The sequence below is a fragment of the Ananas comosus genome, linkage group 23 (genome assembly GCF_001540865.1).
Source record: "Ananas comosus cultivar F153 linkage group 23, ASM154086v1, whole genome shotgun sequence".
Lineage (NCBI taxonomy): Eukaryota > Viridiplantae > Streptophyta > Magnoliopsida > Poales > Bromeliaceae > Ananas > Ananas comosus.
In genome coordinates this window covers 3,288,578-3,310,366 of record NC_033643.1, presented here as the reverse complement: position 1 = coordinate 3,310,366, position 21,789 = coordinate 3,288,578, and the positions used below count along the sequence as shown (strand labels likewise).

Genomic DNA, 21,789 nt, shown 5'->3' with positions numbered 1-21,789 from the left:
AAATTATATAGAATTAGTGTTTGAAAAAAAACAAAAGTACCAAACAGGGCCTAAGTGCCTTTTTTACGAAAGAGAAAAAGCTCAGGGGGCTTTGTACATTTTTCCCTATACGCGCCGGTTTTTTCTTTTTCTTTTTCTTTTATTTTTTTGCCATTTTTTTGGATCTCGAGCGGAGTGGGGGAAGGAGACGAACGAGATGATCCTCGCGGTGCTCTTCGCCAACACCGATGGCAACATCCTCGTCGAACGGTGCGCGTTTCTCAATCAAAACCCTAATTTTGTACTCTTACTAACTCGCAATTGAACCCTAGTATCTAACACGGTCACGCGGTGGATCGGGATCTGGAGCTGTTGGAATCGTTCTGCTTTTTTTTTTTTTTAAGGGGGTGGGGGGATCTAATTTATCGATCCGTAGTTGATTCTTTGTTGTATCCTGTAGAAAGTAGTGGATTATCACGTTTAGCTCTGCAAATGACTTAATTTTTGAATGCATCGCTCGATATTTTATATATGTTGTCCATTTGTTCACTTTTATGATCGCTGTGCTCTTAAAAAAATGGTTTTTTTAAAAACTCTTTTTAAGGATTTGGAATTTAGAGTTCATATAGAATGATATGAGAGATAGAGTGTAAATATTAGAGATGAAAAATGTGTCTGGGAATCACTAGAACTAAACACAAGTTTCACGAATTTATTCATTCGTTTCAGTTGAAATTGAGTTCATGTGATAGGAAATTGTTTACTGTACTTGTTTTCTGGTGTTATATTATGTGTCATTGGGATGCTATGATGAGTTTGTGTTGGATATTATTACCAATACTTGGTCGATATCTATTGGAATGATCCTGTAACTCAGTTCATAAGGTTTTTATAGTTCTTATATGCGGTAGAGGAACTAATTATTTGGGTAGTTCATTTATACAATCGACTGTAATGTTCAGTTACGAATGTTTCCTTTGTGATGTTATAGACCATGAAATTGAATTTATCCTATTGCAGCTTTCATGGAGTTCCTGCTGAGGAGCGGCTTCATTGGCGCTCTTTTTTGGTGAAGTTGGGAGCTGAGAATCTCAGAGGAGCGAGAAATGAGGAGCTTCTAGTTGCTTCACACAAGTATGTTAATTTCATGTTATCAAGTTTGTGAATTAGAGTTATAATATCATGCATTTCTTCTTTTGGTCTCCTTACTGTTCATGGTAGCGTTTTTATCAATTAGTCGGAAATTTTATATCTGAGATTGTTGGATATATTGTTCTGAAGGGATGTATCTGTTGTTATGGAACAGCAGCAATAATTTCTGAAAATTTGCATTGAAAGATAAGGAACTAGGTTTAATTGTTGGGAGTCATATCATCCACATAATATAACAACCGGATTAAAGGTCTATCTTTTTTCTTTCTTTTTTTTTTTGGTTCTTAATGTGTCGAACTGTTATTCTGCACTAAACTATTATATCAATTCTTTCCTTTTTCTGGTGAAGTGCCTGCGGGCTTGCATCTAGCAAGGGAAGCATCAACAAGAATTTTATTCGCTGCATTCTGCTAGCTTGAAACAAACTAAAAACATGAATTAGTTTAACCTTTAATTAAGAAGACTAGATCTGTTTTGGCAAATAAGACTATATAATAGTGGTAGATGTATTTTTAAAAAAAGACAACAGAGCGAGCCGGAGAACAAGCTGGATTGACAACCATAATAAGATTCTAGCTATTGCTGTTCAGGTCTAGATAATTCAAATGTGCACGTTTCCTCATCATCATGATTGAATGATGACATGTCAACTTGGCATCAGGGTAGTCCTATGCCCTGACAGAACCGGGAAAAGTAAAGAATTGACTTTGGCTCGTCGAACATTGTTTTCTTCTCACACTGAAGGGCTTAACGCATGCAAAGAATGGGTTAGTATCTTATAGTAGAAAATCTTGGAAATGGGCAAAAATTCCCTGGACATTCTCAGGGTAATAATTCTTCAATATAAAGCTCAAACTGCTTTATATTTTATTTTGGAAGCTCAGTAGGTACCACACAGTCTTAGTTAATGTGGTTTTAGTTTGTTTAACTTTCTTAAAGGCACTTCATTCTCCCAGTGGCTTCATGTTCTTTACATCATTAACTCAACTCCAAACTCTTTTCAGGTCTGTGTATATTGTCTACACCATGCTTGGGGATGTCTGCATATATGTTGTTGGAAAGGATGAATATGACGAGCTTGCTTGTGAGTGTTTTCTTTGTTTTCTTTTGGCTCTCGTAGGTTTTCTTTCCCGAAAAAAATCTCATGTTTTTTTTTCTCCTCTTTTTTATTACACCTAGTGTCGGAGGTGATTTTTGTCATCACATCAGCAGTCAAGGACGTATGCGGGAAACCTCCAACCGAACGCCTCTTCCTCGACAAATATGGAAGAATTTGCTTATGCCTCGATGAAATTGTTTGGAAGGTACTCTCTAGCAACAAATTGTTCTCTTTTCAATATTCAGCTCGTTATGAAACTTAATAAACGATGAATATTTGTTGCTTAAAGACAGACGTGTGCATCTTGCTGCAATGAATTTCTAACTTATGATTTTCCTGTTGATAAAGGGGATGCTGGAAAACACTGAGAAGGACAGAATCCGAAGGTTGATAAGGTTGAAACCTCCTGTGGAGCCATGATCTCAAGGATCCTTGGAATTTACGTCTTCATGCATTTCTAGGCCATTTCTTGTTTCCTGGCATCGGCATTTCTCCTTACCTTTTGCGTTTGTTTAAAGATCTTGTAACTAGTGATCGATATTTCTACTCTCCTGTAATGATATATAAATCAAGTTCCTTTTATAGACATCGGTAGTGAGTAGAATCGCTGGAATGGAATATTTCGAGGGTTGGAGGCAATATACTTTCCTGTTTGCATTTCTATGTGAAAATAAGTATACTTTTAACAAATTTTTGTATGCTGTTACTTTGATTGAAGGGTTTTATTTATGCTTATTGGCTCAAAGTTCTTGTGAGACAATTGAAGATGTTGGAAGATGCAGACTCAATTTGGGGGGGATGTTCAAGTAGGTTTGTTAGAAACCTTTAACTGCAAAAATTCACTACAATTAAATGTAAATTGGTAAAATCTTGTTATGTAGTTGGTTAAAATTGCTTTTGAGTACTAGAAAAACAAGTTCTTGTTTTTATTGTTTTGTAATTTTCTGAATCTTAAGAACTCTACTTGAATCTTAACTGCATATAGAAGGGCTTTTTCTCATTTAATGTTTTTTAAAAAAGAGAAGGGTAATTTATCCTTATTTTTCGACTTTGTTTACATGAAGTAATGACATTGTTAAATAATTTAAACAAGGTGATAAATGACATAAAAAATAGTGAAATGCAATTCAGCAAAGGCTAGTGCTCTATCACCTCTTCCTGCTCCAAATGCACCAAAAATTTCCTTTCATCAAAATTAAGAACTTCCTCTTATTCTGACCTAGTTTTTAGCTAACCATTGTAAACAAAGGTGGTGAAAACTGACCCAACCAGACCCTGACCCAACCCAACCCATCTCTCGAAAACGTAACCCGACCCAACTGGACCAACTAGGGTTTGACGCGAAACTTGAAAGACCCAAAATTGTCGCCATCCAAAGATTAAATGAACTGACTACTAGATAACTAAAAGACAAATTAAATAGTCCGAAAACCGAAATACGAACATGCTTGAAAACTCTATGTAATCTAAACTCCAAACCATATAAGACCTGAACAATCCGAATTAACTGTAACATGATGTGACTTGAATCTGAGCAACAAAAAATCTCCAACAACCAAAACTAATCTGAAATTGAAACAATTCTGGTAATAGAGACCTAAAGTCGGAAGTGACTGAAACACGAAATAATTCAAACTTGAAATCACTTAGCCTGAACTAAACCACTATAATTGACACTTGTATTTTTGTGTTCAGTGTACAGTTTAGGTGGAAAATCAAATAAAATTCTGAATTCAACTGTTTCTTTTTTTTCTTTAAATAGTAAAATAGTATATTAAATAATTACTTTATATAAAACAAATATTGACAAAGAATAAAAAGCTGGAGTAGCTCAGTTGGTTAGAGCGTGTGGCTGTTAACCACAAGGTCGAAGGTTCAAGCCCTTCCTCTAGCGTTTTAAATTTAAATATTTTTTGAATCTTTCACAAAAAATTTCCAATCTTTCTAATTTAAATGTTTAAATTGGTCTTTTCCCGTGTCAGCAATGAAACTTAATTTGAATTGCTTATTAGTTTTTCAGCTTTTGGAAATAGGGGAATTAAATTTAAATTAACATTTTATATAAACTATTCTTCTGCTTCTAAAAATCACTGCTGTAATATGTATATATAATCTACCAAGCACTTCAATCTACTTTTTTTTTGCTAAATTCGATCTTGTTTGCTGGCACATCAAAAAGGTTAAAAGAGACTGATTTGAGATCACAAATGCAATAATATATTTATATGTAGCCAACAGAAGGATAAAAAATGTTGATTATTAAATAAAAAAATCTTTACCATAAGAAATCTTTTCTTTTTTTCTTTTCTTTTCGTTTTTTTTTAAAATGTTAGCAGCTTGAATGGTTTATATCAGCAAACTAAATTTAGACTATCATTTTCTGAACCTTTACTTTTTACACTTTTTGCAAATCACTACTCCAATGCGTATTTCATCCATCTTCCCCTTCAATCTACATTATTATAATTGTGTTTTATAAACTCAAAATTCTATGAGATTGAATGAACCTGCCTATGGCAAGAGGTTTGGCATTCTATATTACTTGGATTTTATTAGGCAAACAGAAAATTAAAACATAAACAGTAACCTTTTTTACATTTTTTTTGTTTTCAAAGAAGAGAAGGGATTATTATTTTGTAACTACTCAAAGCACATTAAAATCTCAAAAGAAACTCCCAGTGCTATCTCAAAAGAAACTCCCAGTGCTATAAACTAGTTTTACTTACAAACTTGTGTTTCAAAAGAACAACACTTCCCAAGCCTCTCCCATAGCAGTATTATACAAGCAGATCCAAGAAGAAAAAAAAAAAAAACAAAAGAAAAGAAAGGTGTTATATGATAAACCACCTTTCATAGCACAGTAAAATTACAGCCAAAGATCATCAGAAGTACCCCACTTTCGCCGAGAAGAAGAAAAAACACATACATAAGAACTGCTGAAACAAAGACATAAATATAAATTTATGCTACTTCCCCAGGCCCTCTAAAACAAAACAAGCAAAATAAAGCTACCCTTTATCACCCCAAAAAACAACCCTCAAATCAAAAGGGAGAAAAAACAAAGAAAAAGAGAAAAGGGTAATAAATAGTACAACCTAATAATCATTTCTAGCTTTCTATGTAGCACCGCGCACTTTTTAACGCGCTTTCTAAGTTAAAACATCTCCATGGCATCCTCCCCCATTCTCTCCAAGTCTTCCTGAGATAACAGTGTCTTCTTGACACCTCCTCCCGTCTTATCGTACGGTTGGGCCATCCTCCGAAGGAACTTTGCCAGCAAAAAGATCAATTTAAATGGTTAGGGGGAAAAAGAAAACAAAAAAAAAAACCGATATCATGGTACAAGCACAAAGTATTAACAATGAGCGGAGGCGCAGAGTTCAATTCTTAGCAAAATGTAAAAACATGAATGTTAAAAAGTTGCAGTTGCTTAAAATTTGCAGTTCCTTCCGAGCATGGGGTGGAGTTCATGGAAAGTTCAATGCTGACCCCATAAAAGTGCTTAAACTCGGTGTGATTTGAATATCATAAGACACCTCATGTAAGGTTATACCAATAAACTTGTATGCATATTTTCTTATTCTATAATACTTCGGTACTCAAGTCAAAATCCTAGTTCGGATACACACCTCGCGTGCAATGTGCAAAGCCATGTCTGTGCTTAGATTTAGGTGTGCATCTCGTAAATGCGATAGTATCCAGCCAGGTAATTTGGAGCGTTTATCATGGCGGCTGTATCTGCATGTAAGAAAAATGAGCATAACATGAGTCATAATGGAAAGAGTCCATTTAAAGATTTGGGCAAAAAGGGGAAAGTGTATGATCAAAAGCAAGAATTATATGTGGCATGCAGACAAATTTATGGGCATATGTATGCTCTTGATACACGCGATGGATATTCCCAGTTGTAAAACGTAATAGTAAGCAACCAAATTAAGTTCTACAGTCACTAATACAAAATTTTTAGAATCACAAGGAATGTGCAAAACTTTATTTATTACTTGAATGTTGAAAGAAATAGGAAGATTGGACCAAAAAGCTATAAGAGTTGTCACTGTAACAGGGACTCCGAATTTCAAACTTCAGTGAAGCATAGAAAATGACACAGAAGATAAGATGTAAAGAAGCTTTACCATTTAAAGAAGCCTCCCTATCCAAAAAATAATATATGAAACCTCCCTATCCAAAAATAATCAATCTTCAATTTCGGTTAATTTTTAATACTTGCAAAAGTCCCTACGAGATTGAAGACATTCATGATGTCAGCTGTTTCAGAACTCTACATCTATGTGCCATTTTCTGGTCAAAAAAAAAAGAAGAAAAATTAGTAGCAAGTTTTGCTGCTTTACTTTTTCCTTTTTTTTACTAAAAGAAATGATGAATCTGCAACTTGTCAAGAATATAAGCAATAGAGAAGTCTATCCCTAGCACCAGTAGAATTTGAGAAAAAACATAAATGGAAAAGTCAGGAATGCCAAACAAGGCCTTAATTCTGTTCCACAACTTCCATTTGATGAAAAAGTACGAATATATGCACAAAGAAAAAAGAAAGAGAGAAAGAAAAGAAAAGAAAAGACTGGTATTTGAGATGCAACCGCTAATTGTATACCTCTTGTCAGCAAATATCATCATCCCATAATCTGCCTTTGAACGGATTACTCGCCCAACACATTGTGCAGCTTGTCTCTGCCATTGTATGCACGGTAAACAACTTCACAATTCTGACAAACGCAAATTAAAATAAAGAGACTATAACTAAGGTTTAATACTTGTATAAAAAGGCAACCCAGCGCGGAAGACTTGGACCATTGTCAAGGTTGACATTGGTCGACCACTTGCATATAATTTAGCTAATCTATGATATTATTTTCTCAATAAATGAGCAGTAATAGAAAGATAAGTCTCCTGGGACGTCATCTCTAAATGGACCTTAACAATCTCATTTAAATGGCATTCAGGAGTCAAAGCACAGTTTCCTACTTTTAGACCTTAATCTATCCAAGGAGGCCCCTCATGGAAAGGGTCTATTAAGAGACTAAATACTAACAATCCACCCCAAAATGTAAAGGTATTTTCATGGTTCAGCTCATGACAACTCAGATTCGGTGAAGCGGCGTTGGCTCTAACCGTGAAAGCCACTCTCTAGTTTATTGGTATAGTGAAGCAGTATTGGGATGTCTCCGCACTTTTATTTTATTTTCTTTCGTGCTTTGGCTTTTATCATTCAGTAAGCAACAATGATGGAACACATACCAATGCGTCAAAAGTAAGGAAATCACCCTCTTTTATTTGAAAAGTCTCACGCAGGTACTCTAACCTAGCAAGCAAAATCCTGCAAAAAAGAAACAATAATTGAAAATCAAAAATAAAATTACAGTACTAAATATGGAAGAAATATGGAAGACTGGAGAATTCCAAGTTCAACTAATTTACATCAACAAGAATTGGCATTCTTTGCAACTAAAGCACATATAAGTGTGCTCCATGACACAAATGGTTAAATTTTATTAAAAGAGAAGATAAACATAGCAAAGTGCCCTTGACTCGGAAATTGAAGACAAGCAAGTACAAGATACTACTGAACCTTATTCTTTCACCAATATCCTCTCTTTTTTTCATGCGTAACAAAACCAGTTCTATAGAAAGGTATGTATGGCTCTGAAAGCACTTCCATAGAATACTAAATTGGTGGGATTTGTCATGTAGTTGAAATTAAACAGCCTAAATGTCAGCAAATGATTAAGGAAAAAAAGAAGAAGAAAGAATCAAAGCTGACCTGCTAAGAGTGTATTGGAAAGGAACACCAAACATTATAACAAGTCTGCCATAATGTCGATCAAAATCTATACCTTCAGCCACCTTCCCCCTGTATTGATGCAAATAAAATTAGTTAGATTACTTGCAAAACTAAATATGCACATCTGTGTATTTTCGTACCAAATTATGCTATGTGACAATCTTGCAATAGACGGAAGCAGGAAAATTTTTAGTGACATACAGGCAATAAACAGTTATTGCTAATTATTGCTAAAAAGACAAATGTAGAAGGAAAAAGAAGCTATTCTTAACCCTGAATTTAACATATAATGGATGAATATTTTCTGTAAAGACGATTACTCACTTTTATTTTAACAACTAGTGTTAAATGTGTAAAAACATATTACAGAAGGAAATTACAACAGCATGGCTACAGTACCCAGTTATGCATATTGCAGAGGCTTCTATCTACAAGCTGATGCAGAGAACAAATACTGGAATCTATTATACTGTCTTAGATCACTTAAAACTGATCATCTAGGCAATTAAACCTAGTGTCGCATCTAAATAAGTTTTATAAATACAGGTATGGTTATGGCAACAAGAAATAGGAAGCCCAAGTGCCTAACCCTGTTTCTTCTTCTTTTACTTAGTCTAATGATTTTGCAAACAAATCTCCTTTTCTCTCTAAAAGCAACCCTCTATACTAGTGAGTTCTCTTTCCTCATTAACCAATGGAACTGGTTGGCAGATTTCCTGTCTACCACTATCCACAACTCCCAAAAGTCTATGATATTTTATCTTTCTTAATACTACAATCCAGAACAGTAGATAGTACGGTATATTAGACTGTTAAGGTAAGGATTCTGAAAATAGTACCCAGGGAAAGAGAAGTTTAGAGGTGAAATAACCTGGCAACGGAGAAAAAGACAGCACCTCTCCCACAGTCACATGCCTTACGATAGTTATCAAGTGCCAATGTAGTTTCAACTACATCCTGAGTTTCAATGAAAACTAGCTTATGCTGCATCACATCCTGCAAAGAGATCCAGAAGCTTAAAAACTAAGAAGATAGTGTATATTACAACCAATGAAGATAAATAGAATGCTTCATACATATATTTAGGTAGATAAGTTCAAAGAATAAACCAGCGCCCGGCAAGCTTTAGATAGATAATAAGACAAAAAAGGAATTATAGGGAAAATAAAGGAGTAGGATCTTAAAGGTAAATACAGAAGTAGAGATTGAATAGTATCTTTAACATACACAGTATTAACTTGAAAATAATTGCCTAATTGGTTTAAATTGGATACCTGCTTTTCTAGATAGGCAAGTGTAGAAAGGTCTCTGAAAATATGCTAATGCATGCAAATAAAAACTTCATAAGATAAACCTAATTGATGCTCCTAATCATTGTAGGATTGTCTATTACTACTCACAACTGTAGGATGATGATTGATGAGACTTGCTGTTTTCAGCCTATATCCATTAATAGTGAGAAGAGTGCAAATAGAAGTTCTTCATTTCGTTATGCTTGTCAATGTGTAAGAAAGGCAACAACATGAGCAATGATGCTGAGAGCTTCATGGTAATGACGTGATAAAATGCAAAATTTTAACAGCAAAATCACCTGTAGAATTCCCATTTCATTCCAACTGTTAACAATGCCATCCATATAAGAGTAACTAACAAAGAAGCAAACAATGCCATCTGGGACAGCAGCAACCATTTCGAGCAGTAGTCTTCCATAGTTCCGTACAACACCAGGATCACTACGCATATCAAACTTTGTACTCACAGGCAGCTGATCACTGATACAAGAACAACGAGCTTGCTTAATACCTAATGTAGGAGAATACAAGGTAATCAAGCAATATAAAACTGTTCTCATGCTAAATAATCTATTTAAGGAGAAACCACTGCAGTTCACCAAGCCCAGCTAGAGCTTCTGCAAAAGTGCCGATCGTAATAGCACTGTTCGAAGAAGAACTAAAAAATCACTTACTTAAATCTCCAAAACAATTTTCCACTGCAACAAAAATAGCAGCTTCTTATTGCAACTTCTACTTTGGTGGCTCAAAAACTCATTTTAGGTTACCACCATAGAATAGATATCTTTCTTTTCATAAGTTAGTTCAAACAGGCAATACATAAATTTCAGCAAAGGACTAATTTTAGCGAAGGACCCTTAGTTTCGGTGCATTCTTAGAAATTAGCAGACGAAAAAAAAATTAAAAATGCTCAAGCCCAATAATCAATGGCTGGTATATATAAATCGCTTTCATATTTACCTTCCACGAGTCAGAACCATGGGGCATATGCAATCCCTTGTCAAGGACATTGTAAAACTCCGACTTATGACAGGATTAAAATTCAGGAGACGAGGATAGAGGTCAATTGGGCTCAGAGTTCCTGAGGTTATGATAACAGACTGGAAGCGATCAAAGACGGGCTTTATTGCAAGCGAAGCATCATGACAGCTAAGCTGCAGTTAAGGGCATAATTTACAAATTACTCAGAACAGTGTAACAGAAAATGGGCAGATATATAACAATAAAGAAATTAACATCACACCTGCAGTACAGGGTCAGGAATATGAGGCATTCTCTCATCAAACGGCTCAATTATAATAGAAAAACCCCGTGTGTATGTTCCGACAAGTGTTGCAAAGTCACAAACAGTTTGAATGTGTAAGAATTCGTCTGTATCGGTTATCTCTAGCGTAAGCATGAGAGAGTGCAAGCGATCATAGCAGAATCTAAGCATTTTCTGATCAATTCCAGCCTGAGAATTCACAGAAGAAACAAATGCCACAGGCCCTTCAGTCTCAACATTCTCCGTTTCCAAACGCCCTTTTAGATACTGCACCAATCTTCGCAATACCGAAAGGAAGTGCTCAGCTCGCCGGATATTTCCAGGTACTGCCTCCTTCAAAATATCATCAGGCAAGGTGGGATTTGAGAACCACGCATCCGTCACTTTACCACAAGAAATAGATAGTATCAGAAACTGACTGTATAAAGCGCATGAAGAATCAAGAAGAACATCTAAATTTATAACAAGAGAGAGCGCTAACTCGGAAGATTTCCTCTTTGGGCCAAGCCATCTACAAGCCGGTTGTATTCAGCACGAAGTCTGTTCGCATCGGTGGCCTTCAACCTTCCTACCAAATTAAGCATCATCAAAGCAAGAGATCATTCGCAAGTTACAGCAACCACTTTGATGTGCACTATCATAAAGCATAAAGAAGGTAACTAAAACAGTCCAAATATGATAGAATCATCCAAAGTATGGTTTCCTTCCATCCCAATATCCAATCTTTTTCTGCTTTCTTACCTCATTCTTCTCCATCTCCTAGTTAATAGCTTGATAAGATCTTAAAAGAGAGTGAAAACAAGGTAAACCCTAATAAAGGCGACAACTTTCTACAATCGGCGATCCAGCGATGAGCAAAAGGGGCGACTACCTGTCGATCTCCTGCGCCATCCGGCTGAGGTTGCGCGTGGCCCCGTCGAGCGTCTGCTTGCGGACGCTGACGCTGAGCGCCTCGATGCACACGTTGTCGATGTTGTGGGCCTCGTCGAAGACGACGACGCACTCGCGCTGCATCTCCCGGGAGATGATGGTGGCGACCTTGGGGTCGAGGAGGTACTGGTAGCTGTAGACGACGACGCTGGCGAAGGGGATCAAGCGGCGGGCGAGGAAGTAGGGGCACCAGCCGCGGTCGCGGCCGACGGCGCGGAGGTCCTGGAGGGTGTAGACGCCGGGGGGGAGGAGGACGTTGTCGGGGCCGGCGTCGGCGGCGCGGTCGAAGGACTCGAAGAAGGAGCAGGTGGGGACGGAGGGGTCAGCGGCGGTGGCGGAGCGGACCCAGGTGGCGGTGAGGCGGCGGCAGGCGGAGTCGACGGAGTCGCGGGAGGCGGCGGAGAGGGCGAGGGGGTTGACGCAGAGGTTCTTGCGGGAGGAGAGGCCGAGGGCGAGGATGCGGTTGGGGGGGAGGTAGGGGAGGAGGAGGCGGAGCTCGGAGAGGGTCTTCTCCATCTCGTGGACGGTGCGGGTGCAGTAGAGGAGCTTGAGAGGCGGGTGGTGGAGGGAGTAGGATAGGATGAGGGAGAGGAGGGCCGAGGTTTTGCCGGTGCCCGTGGGCATCTCGAGCAGGGCGTGGCCGCGGGCGTCGAGGGCGCGCTTCAGCTCCACCATGTAGCCGTACTGCTCCGGGTAGATGTGCTCGTAGGGGAAGTACACCGTCACCTCCTCGATCTGGAACTTCATGGCTCTGATTCGTCTTCGTCCTCGTCCTCGTCTTCTAGGGTTGTGGTTCGCACACCACTTGTTTGATGAAATGGAGAAGAGAGGGTTTATAATAAATATATATTGGTGGGGGTTTGGGGAGGAGGGGAGGAGAAAGGGCGAGGAGAAGTGGGAAGCGGATCGAATGAAGATCGGGTCCGATGATGCGAGATTTTCAGAAGTGGAGATCCGAATCTGAATCCGAACCGGAACGGATTAGTGCTTATCGGATCAGTATTGAAAATCAGGATGCATTGCCCCTACAGTTAAATTCTAAATTTTAATGTTAATTTGACCCTCAAATTTGACCTAGTTTAGATATTGATTTCATCTAAATCGTTGTTTTTTATTTTTTTTATTTTTTTTTTTGCTTTTGATTAGATCTCTAGGTCATTGGCAAAGAGGCAAGCCTCCCTCTTCTCTTCTTTTTTTTTTTTTTTAGCCTTTTTTACATTTAGCCTCCTCAAAAAAATAAAATAAAAATCTACAAATAGCACTACAAAACTTATATTTGCAAGATTGATTGGTTAAGTTGGACACTCATAATGCTGCACCGTATTCTATTATTTTTCTATCATAGTATTACATAATATTTAGAGTTTCGAGCTTAAAAAGCACACAATAAAATCATTCACCATATCCAAATACGATGAATGATTCAACGTGTTCAACTTAACTTATCGCTACACCCACGTGGCGCTCACATAGCGCTCGCGTGGTGAAAATACATCCAATCTTGTAAATATAAATTTTACGGAACTATTTGCGGAAAAAAAATTTCTGAGGGAAAAACCTTTTAGCTCATTCTCATCAACACCAAGTAAGCAAATGTAGGAATCTAAACGACATCATGCAATATTGCGGTCAATATCGTGTATCGGTTATCCAGGATGAACTCTTGAACTGATCACTATCACTGCGAATGATGCTTCAATCAATGCCGCATATGCGCGCAAACACTTTTATATACAACAGCAAAGGAATAAAAAAAAAAAGAAAGGGAAGCTCACATCTTGCACAACTTTGTATTGAAGATCAGAGGATCGAATTGAACATATGTCAGCGAGCATTTCTCTCCACCCAGAAGAACATAAATGGAAGCGCAATCCTATCTTTCGATTCTGAGCTGATACAAGAAACTTAGGAGGATTTCTAGTTTCTCCTCGTAGATAAGTGGTTACAGTTAGAAACAACAATAGTGTCATAACTTGGCTCCACATAACAATTCCAGCCTCTTAGCATTCTGTTGGCGCCTTACAAGCTAAACCTTTAACTGTGTGCCTGCATTGAAACCTAGAAGAAGAAGGGATTAAATGTTTCTGCGATAGAAGCCTATATTGTTGCGAAGCAGTGGTGTTACTAATCCAAGTTACAGCGAGTAATTATGCATTACAGTTGGAAATTACTTGAACACCTAGTAAAATAAGAGCTGCAGATTGGAGATTTGGGAGTTTACAGGATTATTTCTGATTCTTGATCAAAACTGAAGGATCATTTACTCCACATAGGTGTTTCCAGCAACATATCTTCTTTAATTAGTTTCTAAAAAATTCAGGTTGTCTTGTATAAGGGTCAAGTACCTGAATTCTAACTCGTGAATAACACAATAAATCCAATTGCCTTACATGGGAACAGATACGGCTAATAAGTAATAACAAACACCTTTTGGCGTAAAAATGCTATCATGTAATATTTGCTAAAAGTCAGACCCCTTAATATAAGATAGAAAAGTCACATGACTTCGGAATAAAGAGTTTCATACATATTAAGAAGAAATTCTACACAATGTTTGGGCATATCAGTTCTTCAGCCTTTTGTTCAAGGCAACTCTTCCTGATGATTAAAACAAATTCATTTTCACCACTTGTACAAGGAAAAAAAAAATCACAGTGATTAGTGATTGCCACTAGTAGAAGCCTAAATCTTTTCTGCCTCAATGATACATAACCCATAAGACATAAGCTTTTATATGGCTAGGAAAAAAAACAATTGTGCTAAAAAAATGTATTAGAAGTCACATACCAGATATCCTCAGTTTGAGCGGATTCGGACATGCAACACGAACTGGAAATAGTATTACTGTGCTGATCATTCATGGCTTTGTCTTTGGCTTTACATTTTATATGCAGCCTGAATGGTACTACCTGCAGCATCAAAATGATGATGTCTTAATTTTGTTGACATTTATGTCGAAAAAATTTAAAATTTAAAAATAAAAATATAAACAAGTAGACATGCGTAACAGATATGAGGTGAAAATTGATGTCCAGATGTCAACAATACCTTCTTGGTGTAATGAAACTCACGTTTTGGCGAGAAGTGAAGAGGTAAGTTGAAAGTGCAAGGACATTTCATCAGAAGAAACAACTTGCAAGGGCCTGAAAAGTCGTGGAAAACAAAAACCGTTTAAGTTAATTGTCCTCTTCAGTAAAGTAAAAGAAAAGAGAATAATCAGCCATTAACAGTAAAAGTGCATAAAGTAAAAGAAAAGAGAAGAATGACCAGCCACTACCAGTGGAAGTGCTTCCTGCGCCACTCGATATTAGAGCACGAATAGCCTGACAATATAGCCAAGTTTAGAAGAATATGCGGTTTCCACACGAAAGGGAGTAAGTTGTCAATTTATAATACACGCAAATGTTTCCACCATTTTGCAAAATAGTCCACCGCTTTCTGATTTTGCGATTGTTATCCACTTACTTTCAGTTTTGCATCTTTGGACCAAATTATCTTCTCAATGACCCAAATGCCCCTAACTGAGGTATGTAGTGCATAAATTTATCGCAATGTCTGCGCGGGGCATTCCACTACATGAGAATAGGATTTTAACCAAAGTTGTAAAAAGGAGTAGTGGATCAAAATTGAAAAACTGAGAAAACAGGCAGATTCTGCTCCAAACGCAGAAATTTCTTCAAGAATCCCAGGAAAGCAAACCTTTCTGGAAAGAGTTTGAGCAACTTTACTTTTGGTGCACTCTTTTGCGCTTCCAGAATCGAATCTTCCATTAGAAAATAACATGTCACAAACATGTAAAGGTCGTGCGAGGCTTCCTCCTAAGACTAATGTGACTCCTTGAATGCTAGGAAGTTCATCAAGTGCATCTTGAAGAGCAGAAAGTAAACTGGAAATTCCATTCATCAATTTTTCCTGCCTCTTAATCCCCTGCTTCACTTCTCTTTTTCTCATATTGTGCTTCCTCTGATCAGAAGCTTTTGTTTCTGCAGGCATTGTGCCAGAATCCACCTAAATATAAAAACTACCAATGAAAAAAAGGTTCTTCTAAAAAAAAACCAATGCAAAAGTTGTAATATGAAGATGTACCAAATTTTTGAACTCTTCCTTGAGAGCTACAAATTCATTTTCAAGGCTCTGCAAAACCCTGGATAGTGAAATCAGAAAAGGAAAAAGTTTCAAGTCATACTTAATAATCATCTTCTATTGTGTAAAAGGCAGCGGAAAACTCTCAAAAGTCAAAAGTCAAGAGCTACGAGGAAGAACAGAAACTTCATGTTTGCAGTTAGCAAGAGAACAACAAAACTTGGTTTGACAAGGAATCTTGCACACAACATGGGCGAGTCGTAGAATTTGAACAATATAGCTGGCCCCAAATAACTTGGAGAGAAGTCACCGTTGTATGTAACAATAAAGGCCTAGTATATGAGGAACATATGCGAGAATACTCTAGGCATGTCGTTATTGTAATTTGTAAATAGTATTATAGGTTATGTTTGACACAAGTAGATGAAAATATTGTTTATATGCTGCATGTTGGCTTAAATGGGCCATCATCCTACCCCGTGGCGGGAGGCCATATTGGCCAAGTTATGTTCGAAATGACGTGAGGCTGGGTAGGTCCAGTCATGTTCGAAGTGGCGTGAGGCTGGGTGGGCCGAGTCATGTTCGAAATGGTGTGAGACTGGTTGGGCCGAGTCACACCCGTGGGCGTTGTATCTGTACGCTTTAAGTGAATTGATTGCGTATTTCTAATAGCTCAAGCTTTTGGGATTAATGATTAGCGCCAACGATCTGACACTGCATGCATAGAGTGTATATGTGCACAGCGAGCATTTTGTGTACAGCTCTATCTCAATTCTCAATGTTTCTATAATTATATTTTCTTGTGCACATGTATAGATGTGAATGTCTCCATGTATGCCCCTTGCTGAGCGCATGATAAATTTACTTTAAATATTTGATTTATCAATGTAGTAATATTACGCTATACCGATATTGCGACCAACGAGCAAGCACTGTTCCACCTTGTGATTTCTGTTTTACTTTGCTGTAAGAATCTGCGCCGCGAAAAAAAAGAAAAGTAGCAAATGCTACATAATGTAAACTATATTATAGTAAATTACAGCACTTCACCACATTGTACTTAATAAAGTATAGTACTTTGCCGCATTATTTTAAATGGTGGATTCTTACAACAAGTTTAAGCAGAAACCGCAGATTCGCAGAGTGCTATATTTTGAATTAGTACTAGTATCTATTCAAATTTCTTTCTAAAAACACAAAGGCCATTCATTTTTCATGTGAATCTAAATAAACTCAAGGCCTAATAAACCACAAAACAATTACACTACTAAATCTAAAAAAAAGCGGCAAGAAATCTAAGCTAAACAAAAGTAGATCCTCTCCATTCCTTCCACCTGGAATCAATTGAAACCATTCTAGGCTCACAAATCGAGCACAAAACTACGAGAAATGAGAAAAAGGTAAAAAAAAAAAGAGATCAGATTAGGGTTTTGGGGGCAGAGGGATCTTACGAGGGGATCTGATGGTGCATGTAGAGGACGAAGCCGATAACCTCCTTGACGATGTGGAAAACCTCCGACCTCCCCAGCCCCTCCGCGACCGCACCGATCTCCGCGAACCCTAACCCTAACCCTAATTCACCTCCGCCTCCGCCTTCGTCGGTCGATTCCATCGCTGCAAAGCGCTCGTGATTTGAATGGAGTGGGCCGAGGGAAACCGCTCCTCTCGACGACGATCTCACGTGCTACGCACGTGCCTTTCCAACTTTTTATTTTCATGGGTAAACTTCGAATATCACCCATGTAGTTTCACAGTTTTTCACTTTAATACTTTATTATTTAAAGTGTATCAATTTAGTATCTTTGATTTTATTTTTCTATTTTCGTGAGCTCCTTCGTTAATATTTCGTTAAATTATATACAAAAAACTTCAAATATCCCACCTAGATTTATTGAATATTCTAATTTTAACTTTGTTACTGATTAAACAAAAGAATTAGTGGAGGGGATAACGAAAAGAGAAAAATAAAATCACGGGGTACTAAATTGATATACTTTAAATCACAGAATACTAAAATAAAAAAGTGCGAAACCATATGGTTGGTATTTGAAGTTTTTTCTATTTTTATTTTTAGTATTTTTAGTAAAACGTCGCTAATTCTTTTGTTTAATCAGTANTGCGAAACCATATGGTTGGTATTTGAAGTTTTTTCTATTTTTATTTTTAGTATTTTTAGTAAAACGTCGCTAATTCTACCAAAGGGAAAAAAAAAATATTTTACTTACATATGAATACAATTCAAAATTTTCAAATTTATCCTCAAATTATCAAAATACACTTCTAAATCTCAAATCTCATTAATAAATCTTATAGAGTTTTGGAGACATTTGAAGAGATTTTTGAAAATCAATAAGAGCATTTTGGTCGACCAGAGATGTATTAAAGTTTAGTGGTATGTTTATAAAATAAATGATTCTCATTCAATTTTGAAATTTTGAAATCAAATTTGGTGAGGCTTCATTTACTACTAGTTATATTTTATCAATAATACCAAAATACCACTTATTGAATTAGTTATAATATATATTTTTATTATTTAAATGAGGATAGAATAGGGAAAAGTAATAATCATATTGAAATGATTTCTAATCCTTAGGAATACAACAAAATATAATAGTATTTGCTTAAACTCCGATTTAATTTAAATAAAAAATTTTATTTCTAAATAAATTCAATTGAATTTTTCTTATCCTAATTTTATTAAAGTTTATTTATCTTCGTTGCCAAACAGTATTAATCTCATGATAAGTAAAGATTTTTAATTAATAATCACATTGAACTTCAAAAGTTGTAATTTTATCCCAGATTCCATGAGCTTGGGAGGACTCTTTCTCTGCGGTACACTAGTTAAAAACGCGCCCGATGCTGCAGATATAAAAAATTTTATAAAAAAAAATATTTTACTCATTTTTATATATTTTTATATAATTAATTACTCAAATTTTTATTAAAATAAATTAAATAAATTTAATTTAATTTAATTAAAAATAATTTATATTTGTCCACGTCTGAAATAAATTTTTATAAGAGTAACTAATTAATAATGATTTATGTATAATTAAATGGCTAGTAATATGAGTATTAAATTATTAAAATTTATTAAAATACAATATGAAATATATTAATAATATATTTAATTAAGCATTTTTATCACAATATTTGTACCAAGAAAAGATTTGTAAGAACTCATTATTAGTTTGATAATTTTATGAAATTAATATATAGAAAGAGAAAGAAAGAGAGCATGACTACGCTGCTATTAGGAGTACAGCAGCAGTCCTTATACTCCCAACTTAATTCCTAATTAACCATTCATCAATTTTGCTAGATGGTTAGGATGAGAAAGAGAAGAGAAATTGGGTGTCTCGATTTTTTTTTTTCTTTGAATTTTTCCACAATTTCTCTTCTCCCTCTCATCCTAATCGTCCGTCAAAATTGATGAATGGTTAGGAAGTTAGGAGCACAAGGACTGCTGTGCTCTTAATAGCACAGTAGTCTTACTATATATATATATATATATATAAAGAAACATAAATAAAGTTGGCTAAATAAATAAAAGAAGACAAGGGTATAAGAGAAATATAAGAACTATTAGTAGTTAAAATTAATTTCCTATGATCAGTACCTAAAATTATTTTATGAAGTCAATTGTGGAAAAGATTAATGAGAGAAAGAAGTTGTGGAAAAGATTAATGAGAGAAAGAAGTTATAAAAATTCAAGGAAAAACTTCAAAAACCCCCCGTGGTTTTCATGTTTCTCACTTTAGTACTCTGTGGTTTAAAGTGTATCAATTTGCCTCCCTGTAGTTTTGTTTTTATCTTTTCTATAGCTTTTCTCTTAATATTTCGTTAAATTATATACAAAAAAACATCAAATATCCATCTAAATTTACCGCATATTTACTTTAGTACCCTTTAATTTTAATTTTGTCACTGATTTAAAAAAAAAAATAAAATTGATAAAAAAAAAAGAGAAAAACGAAACAATAGGGGGGCAAATTGATACACTTTAAACCACATGGTACTAAAGTGAGAAAAATCTAAACCACAGGGGGCGTTTTGAAGTTTTCCCAAAATTCAATGAGCCCGTAGGATAGTAAATAAGTAATTATTTCGTGTACCGGGTGTATAACCATATGGTATACACTGTATTTCTAATCTTCATTATTAAAATTCAAACTAAGTAAATTTTTATATATAGACCTTTTATATGAAGTAAACTGCACCTATACGATTAGTTTTGAATTTACTATATTTAGCATTAAAAAGTTGGTTCAGTTCATGTGATGCATTAATAGACCTGGTGCAGGGAATAATTTCTTATATTTGAAAAGGGCAGAGAGAGAACAGGTGAATAAAAGAGAGCGACATGTCCACACATACAAAAAGGAACTCTCCTTCCACGTAAGTTGATTATTTCGTGTACCGGGTGTATAACTATATGGTATACACTGTATTTCTAATCCTCATTATTACAATTCAAACTAAGTTTGTTTTTATATATAAGACTTTTTATATGAAGTAAACTGCATCAATAAGATTAGTTTTGAATTTACTATATTTATCATTGAAAAGTTGGTTCAGTTCATGTGATGTATTAATAGACCTGGTGCAGGCAATAATTTCTTATGTTTGAAAAGGGGAGAGAGAAAAGGTGAATTAACATACAAAAAGGAACTCTCCTTTCATGGTAGGTTCGATTGTGCCATGGTTTGTGCAGATAATAATGATATAAAAAAGGAATAAGGAAAATTTTCAATTTGCCCCTCTAAGGTTTAGGACATTTTCATTCAATACCATATAGTTTAAACAGTTTTACATTATTATCACGTGGTTTTCTTCTTCTATCGGCATAGAGATTTGCCGTCAATTTAAAATAATAAGGCTACGCATTTTACGAATCGTATATTGCAAAAGTACTGTACCATTTATTATTGCGCTATATTTTTCACCTAGCCATGCACCTTGTTGTTTGTAAAACGTATTATTTTACTATCCTACGCACAAAGCTAACTAGGTGAAATATTTGAAGCTACTGGATAGTAAATTGAAAATACACCAAATCACAAGGGGTTAATTGAAGTTTTCCTGAAAACATAGTAGTGGAAAAAGCCCGCTCGAACACACTTCCTTGACTTTGTTATGTATAGGCGACGAAATTTCGTGGAACCCCCACGTATCCACTCAATCCCTTAAAATCCCTTCGAGCAGTATATATAAAAAGCCCGTCCAAGTTACCACCTTAATATTACACCATCACGAGAACATAAGAAGCCCATGGATGCTCCGGTGGGTGGTACGTGGACGGCTAGGATCGCACCCCGCGGCGACGGCGCGGAGCGGCTCCGGCGCATCCTCGCCGGGCAAGGGTACCTGCTGATGACGGTCGGAGCTGCCGGAGTAATTTACGGCGGCAGTGCGGGCGAGCCGGTCGCGGCGGCCGCGAGGGCGAAGATGCTGCTGGCATATGTGATGTGGATGGTGGGGTGTGGCTTCCTGCTGTTCTCTATGCTGCTCCCTCCCTGATTTGGAATGCACATGCACCATACTTCTAATAAGTTGCTTTTGTGCCTCTGCTGTTCATGCCTGTAATAAGTTGCTTGTGCCTCGTTGTTGCTGCTGCTGCTGTTGTTGTTGTTATTGTTGTTGGTGTCAGCTGCTGCTGCTGCTAGTGTTTGTTACTGCTGCTGTTGTTGCTGCCGTCTTTTTTTTTTTTTTTGGTCATTTGTAACAATCTAATGAGTGCTTGATCTTTATCTCTTCACAATGCTTAAAAAGGTGTACTAAGACGACTTTTCTTTTTTATTGTCATTTGTGACAATCTTATGAGTGCTTGATCTATATCTCTTCACAATGCTTAAAAAGGCGTACTAAGACGACTCGAAACCAAAAAAGCAACAGCACAAAAAAAAGGGCGGGGGGAGGGGTTTGGACTTTAATTAACTCAAATTAAATGGCTCGAACTTAGAAACTCCTTCTCTAATACCATGTAAAACAACTGCTATATTCTAAAAACTTAAGCGGTTAGAAAATAGTATTTATATATTTTTATATTTAACACTCTCCCTCACGCCTGAGCTCGAAACTTTTTACAAGACTCACATTTATATATTTTTATATTTAACACTCCCCCTCACGCCTGAGCTCGAAACTTTTTACAAGACTCATAACGTGAACTCGAATTAAATGGAAG

At 36.4% G+C, this 21,789-nt stretch overlaps 3 protein-coding genes and 1 non-coding gene across 7 annotated transcripts; 2 read left to right on the top strand and 2 right to left on the bottom strand.

Annotated features, from left to right (window-relative positions):
• LOC109727813 lies at positions 101-2,975 on the top strand. The gene is made up of 5 exons (XM_020257996.1): positions 101-249; positions 1,000-1,113; positions 2,136-2,215; positions 2,311-2,435; positions 2,579-2,975. The coding sequence occupies exons 1-5, from the start codon at positions 197-199 to the stop codon at positions 2,648-2,650; spliced, it is 444 nt and encodes a 147-aa protein (XP_020113585.1). The 5' UTR covers positions 101-196; the 3' UTR covers positions 2,651-2,975.
• TRNAN-GUU lies at positions 4,051-4,124 on the top strand. Its single transcript has one exon. It is a non-coding gene; the product is annotated as a tRNA-Asn (tRNA).
• LOC109728301 (DNA repair helicase XPD) lies at positions 4,913-12,411 on the bottom strand. 4 transcript variants are annotated; one of them, XM_020258680.1, is made up of 11 exons: positions 11,455-12,403; positions 11,065-11,147; positions 10,563-10,966; positions 10,280-10,473; positions 9,619-9,799; positions 8,899-9,023; positions 8,007-8,096; positions 7,484-7,562; positions 6,840-6,916; positions 5,860-5,968; positions 4,913-5,498 (listed from the first exon to the last, which is right to left on the bottom strand). In XM_020258680.1, the coding sequence occupies exons 1-11, from the start codon at positions 12,258-12,260 to the stop codon at positions 5,385-5,387; spliced, it is 2,262 nt and encodes a 753-aa protein (XP_020114269.1). In that variant the 5' UTR covers positions 12,261-12,403; the 3' UTR covers positions 4,913-5,384. The 4 variants fall into 4 exon arrangements, 2 of the variants coding, with proteins under 2 accessions (XP_020114269.1, XP_020114270.1); XR_002220953.1 differs by lacking the exon at positions 4,913-5,498 and adding an exon at positions 6,364-6,529 and having other exon boundaries at positions 6,840-6,951; positions 11,455-12,411; XR_002220952.1 differs by lacking the exon at positions 4,913-5,498 and adding an exon at positions 6,364-6,529 and having other exon boundaries at positions 11,455-12,410.
• LOC109728236 lies at positions 13,130-17,321 on the bottom strand. The gene is made up of 7 exons (XM_020258600.1): positions 17,048-17,321; positions 15,600-15,657; positions 15,213-15,521; positions 14,791-14,836; positions 14,562-14,656; positions 14,301-14,422; positions 13,130-13,571 (listed from the first exon to the last, which is right to left on the bottom strand). The coding sequence occupies exons 1-7, from the start codon at positions 17,206-17,208 to the stop codon at positions 13,514-13,516; spliced, it is 849 nt and encodes a 282-aa protein (XP_020114189.1). The 5' UTR covers positions 17,209-17,321; the 3' UTR covers positions 13,130-13,513.

Excerpts from the sequence above, each read along its gene's own strand:
- LOC109727813 (XM_020257996.1), top strand. The coding sequence starts at position 197 with ATGATCCTCGCGGTGCTCTTCGCCAACACCGATGGCAACATCCTCGTC. Across the intron at positions 250-999 it reads GGCAACATCCTCGTCGAACG|CTTTCATGGAGTTCCTGCTG; the intron begins GTGCGCGTTTCT and ends ATCCTATTGCAG. Across the intron at positions 1,114-2,135 it reads CTTCTAGTTGCTTCACACAA|GTCTGTGTATATTGTCTACA; the intron begins GTATGTTAATTT and ends AACTCTTTTCAG.
- LOC109728301 (XM_020258680.1), bottom strand. The coding sequence starts at position 12,260 with ATGAAGTTCCAGATCGAGGAGGTGACGGTGTACTTCCCCTACGAGCAC. Across the intron at positions 6,917-7,483 it reads TCCTTACTTTTGACGCATTG|AGACAAGCTGCACAATGTGT; the intron begins GTATGTGTTCCA and ends ATACAATGGCAG. Across the intron at positions 5,969-6,839 it reads ATGATATTTGCTGACAAGAG|ATACAGCCGCCATGATAAAC; the intron begins GTATACAATTAG and ends TCTTACATGCAG.
- LOC109728236 (XM_020258600.1), bottom strand. The coding sequence starts at position 17,208 with ATGGAATCGACCGACGAAGGCGGAGGCGGAGGTGAATTAGGGTTAGGG. Across the intron at positions 14,657-14,790 it reads CGCAGGAAGCACTTCCACTG|GCCCTTGCAAGTTGTTTCTT; the intron begins GTAGTGGCTGGT and ends ACGACTTTTCAG. Across the intron at positions 14,423-14,561 it reads AGTTTCATTACACCAAGAAG|GTAGTACCATTCAGGCTGCA; the intron begins GTATTGTTGACA and ends TTGATGCTGCAG.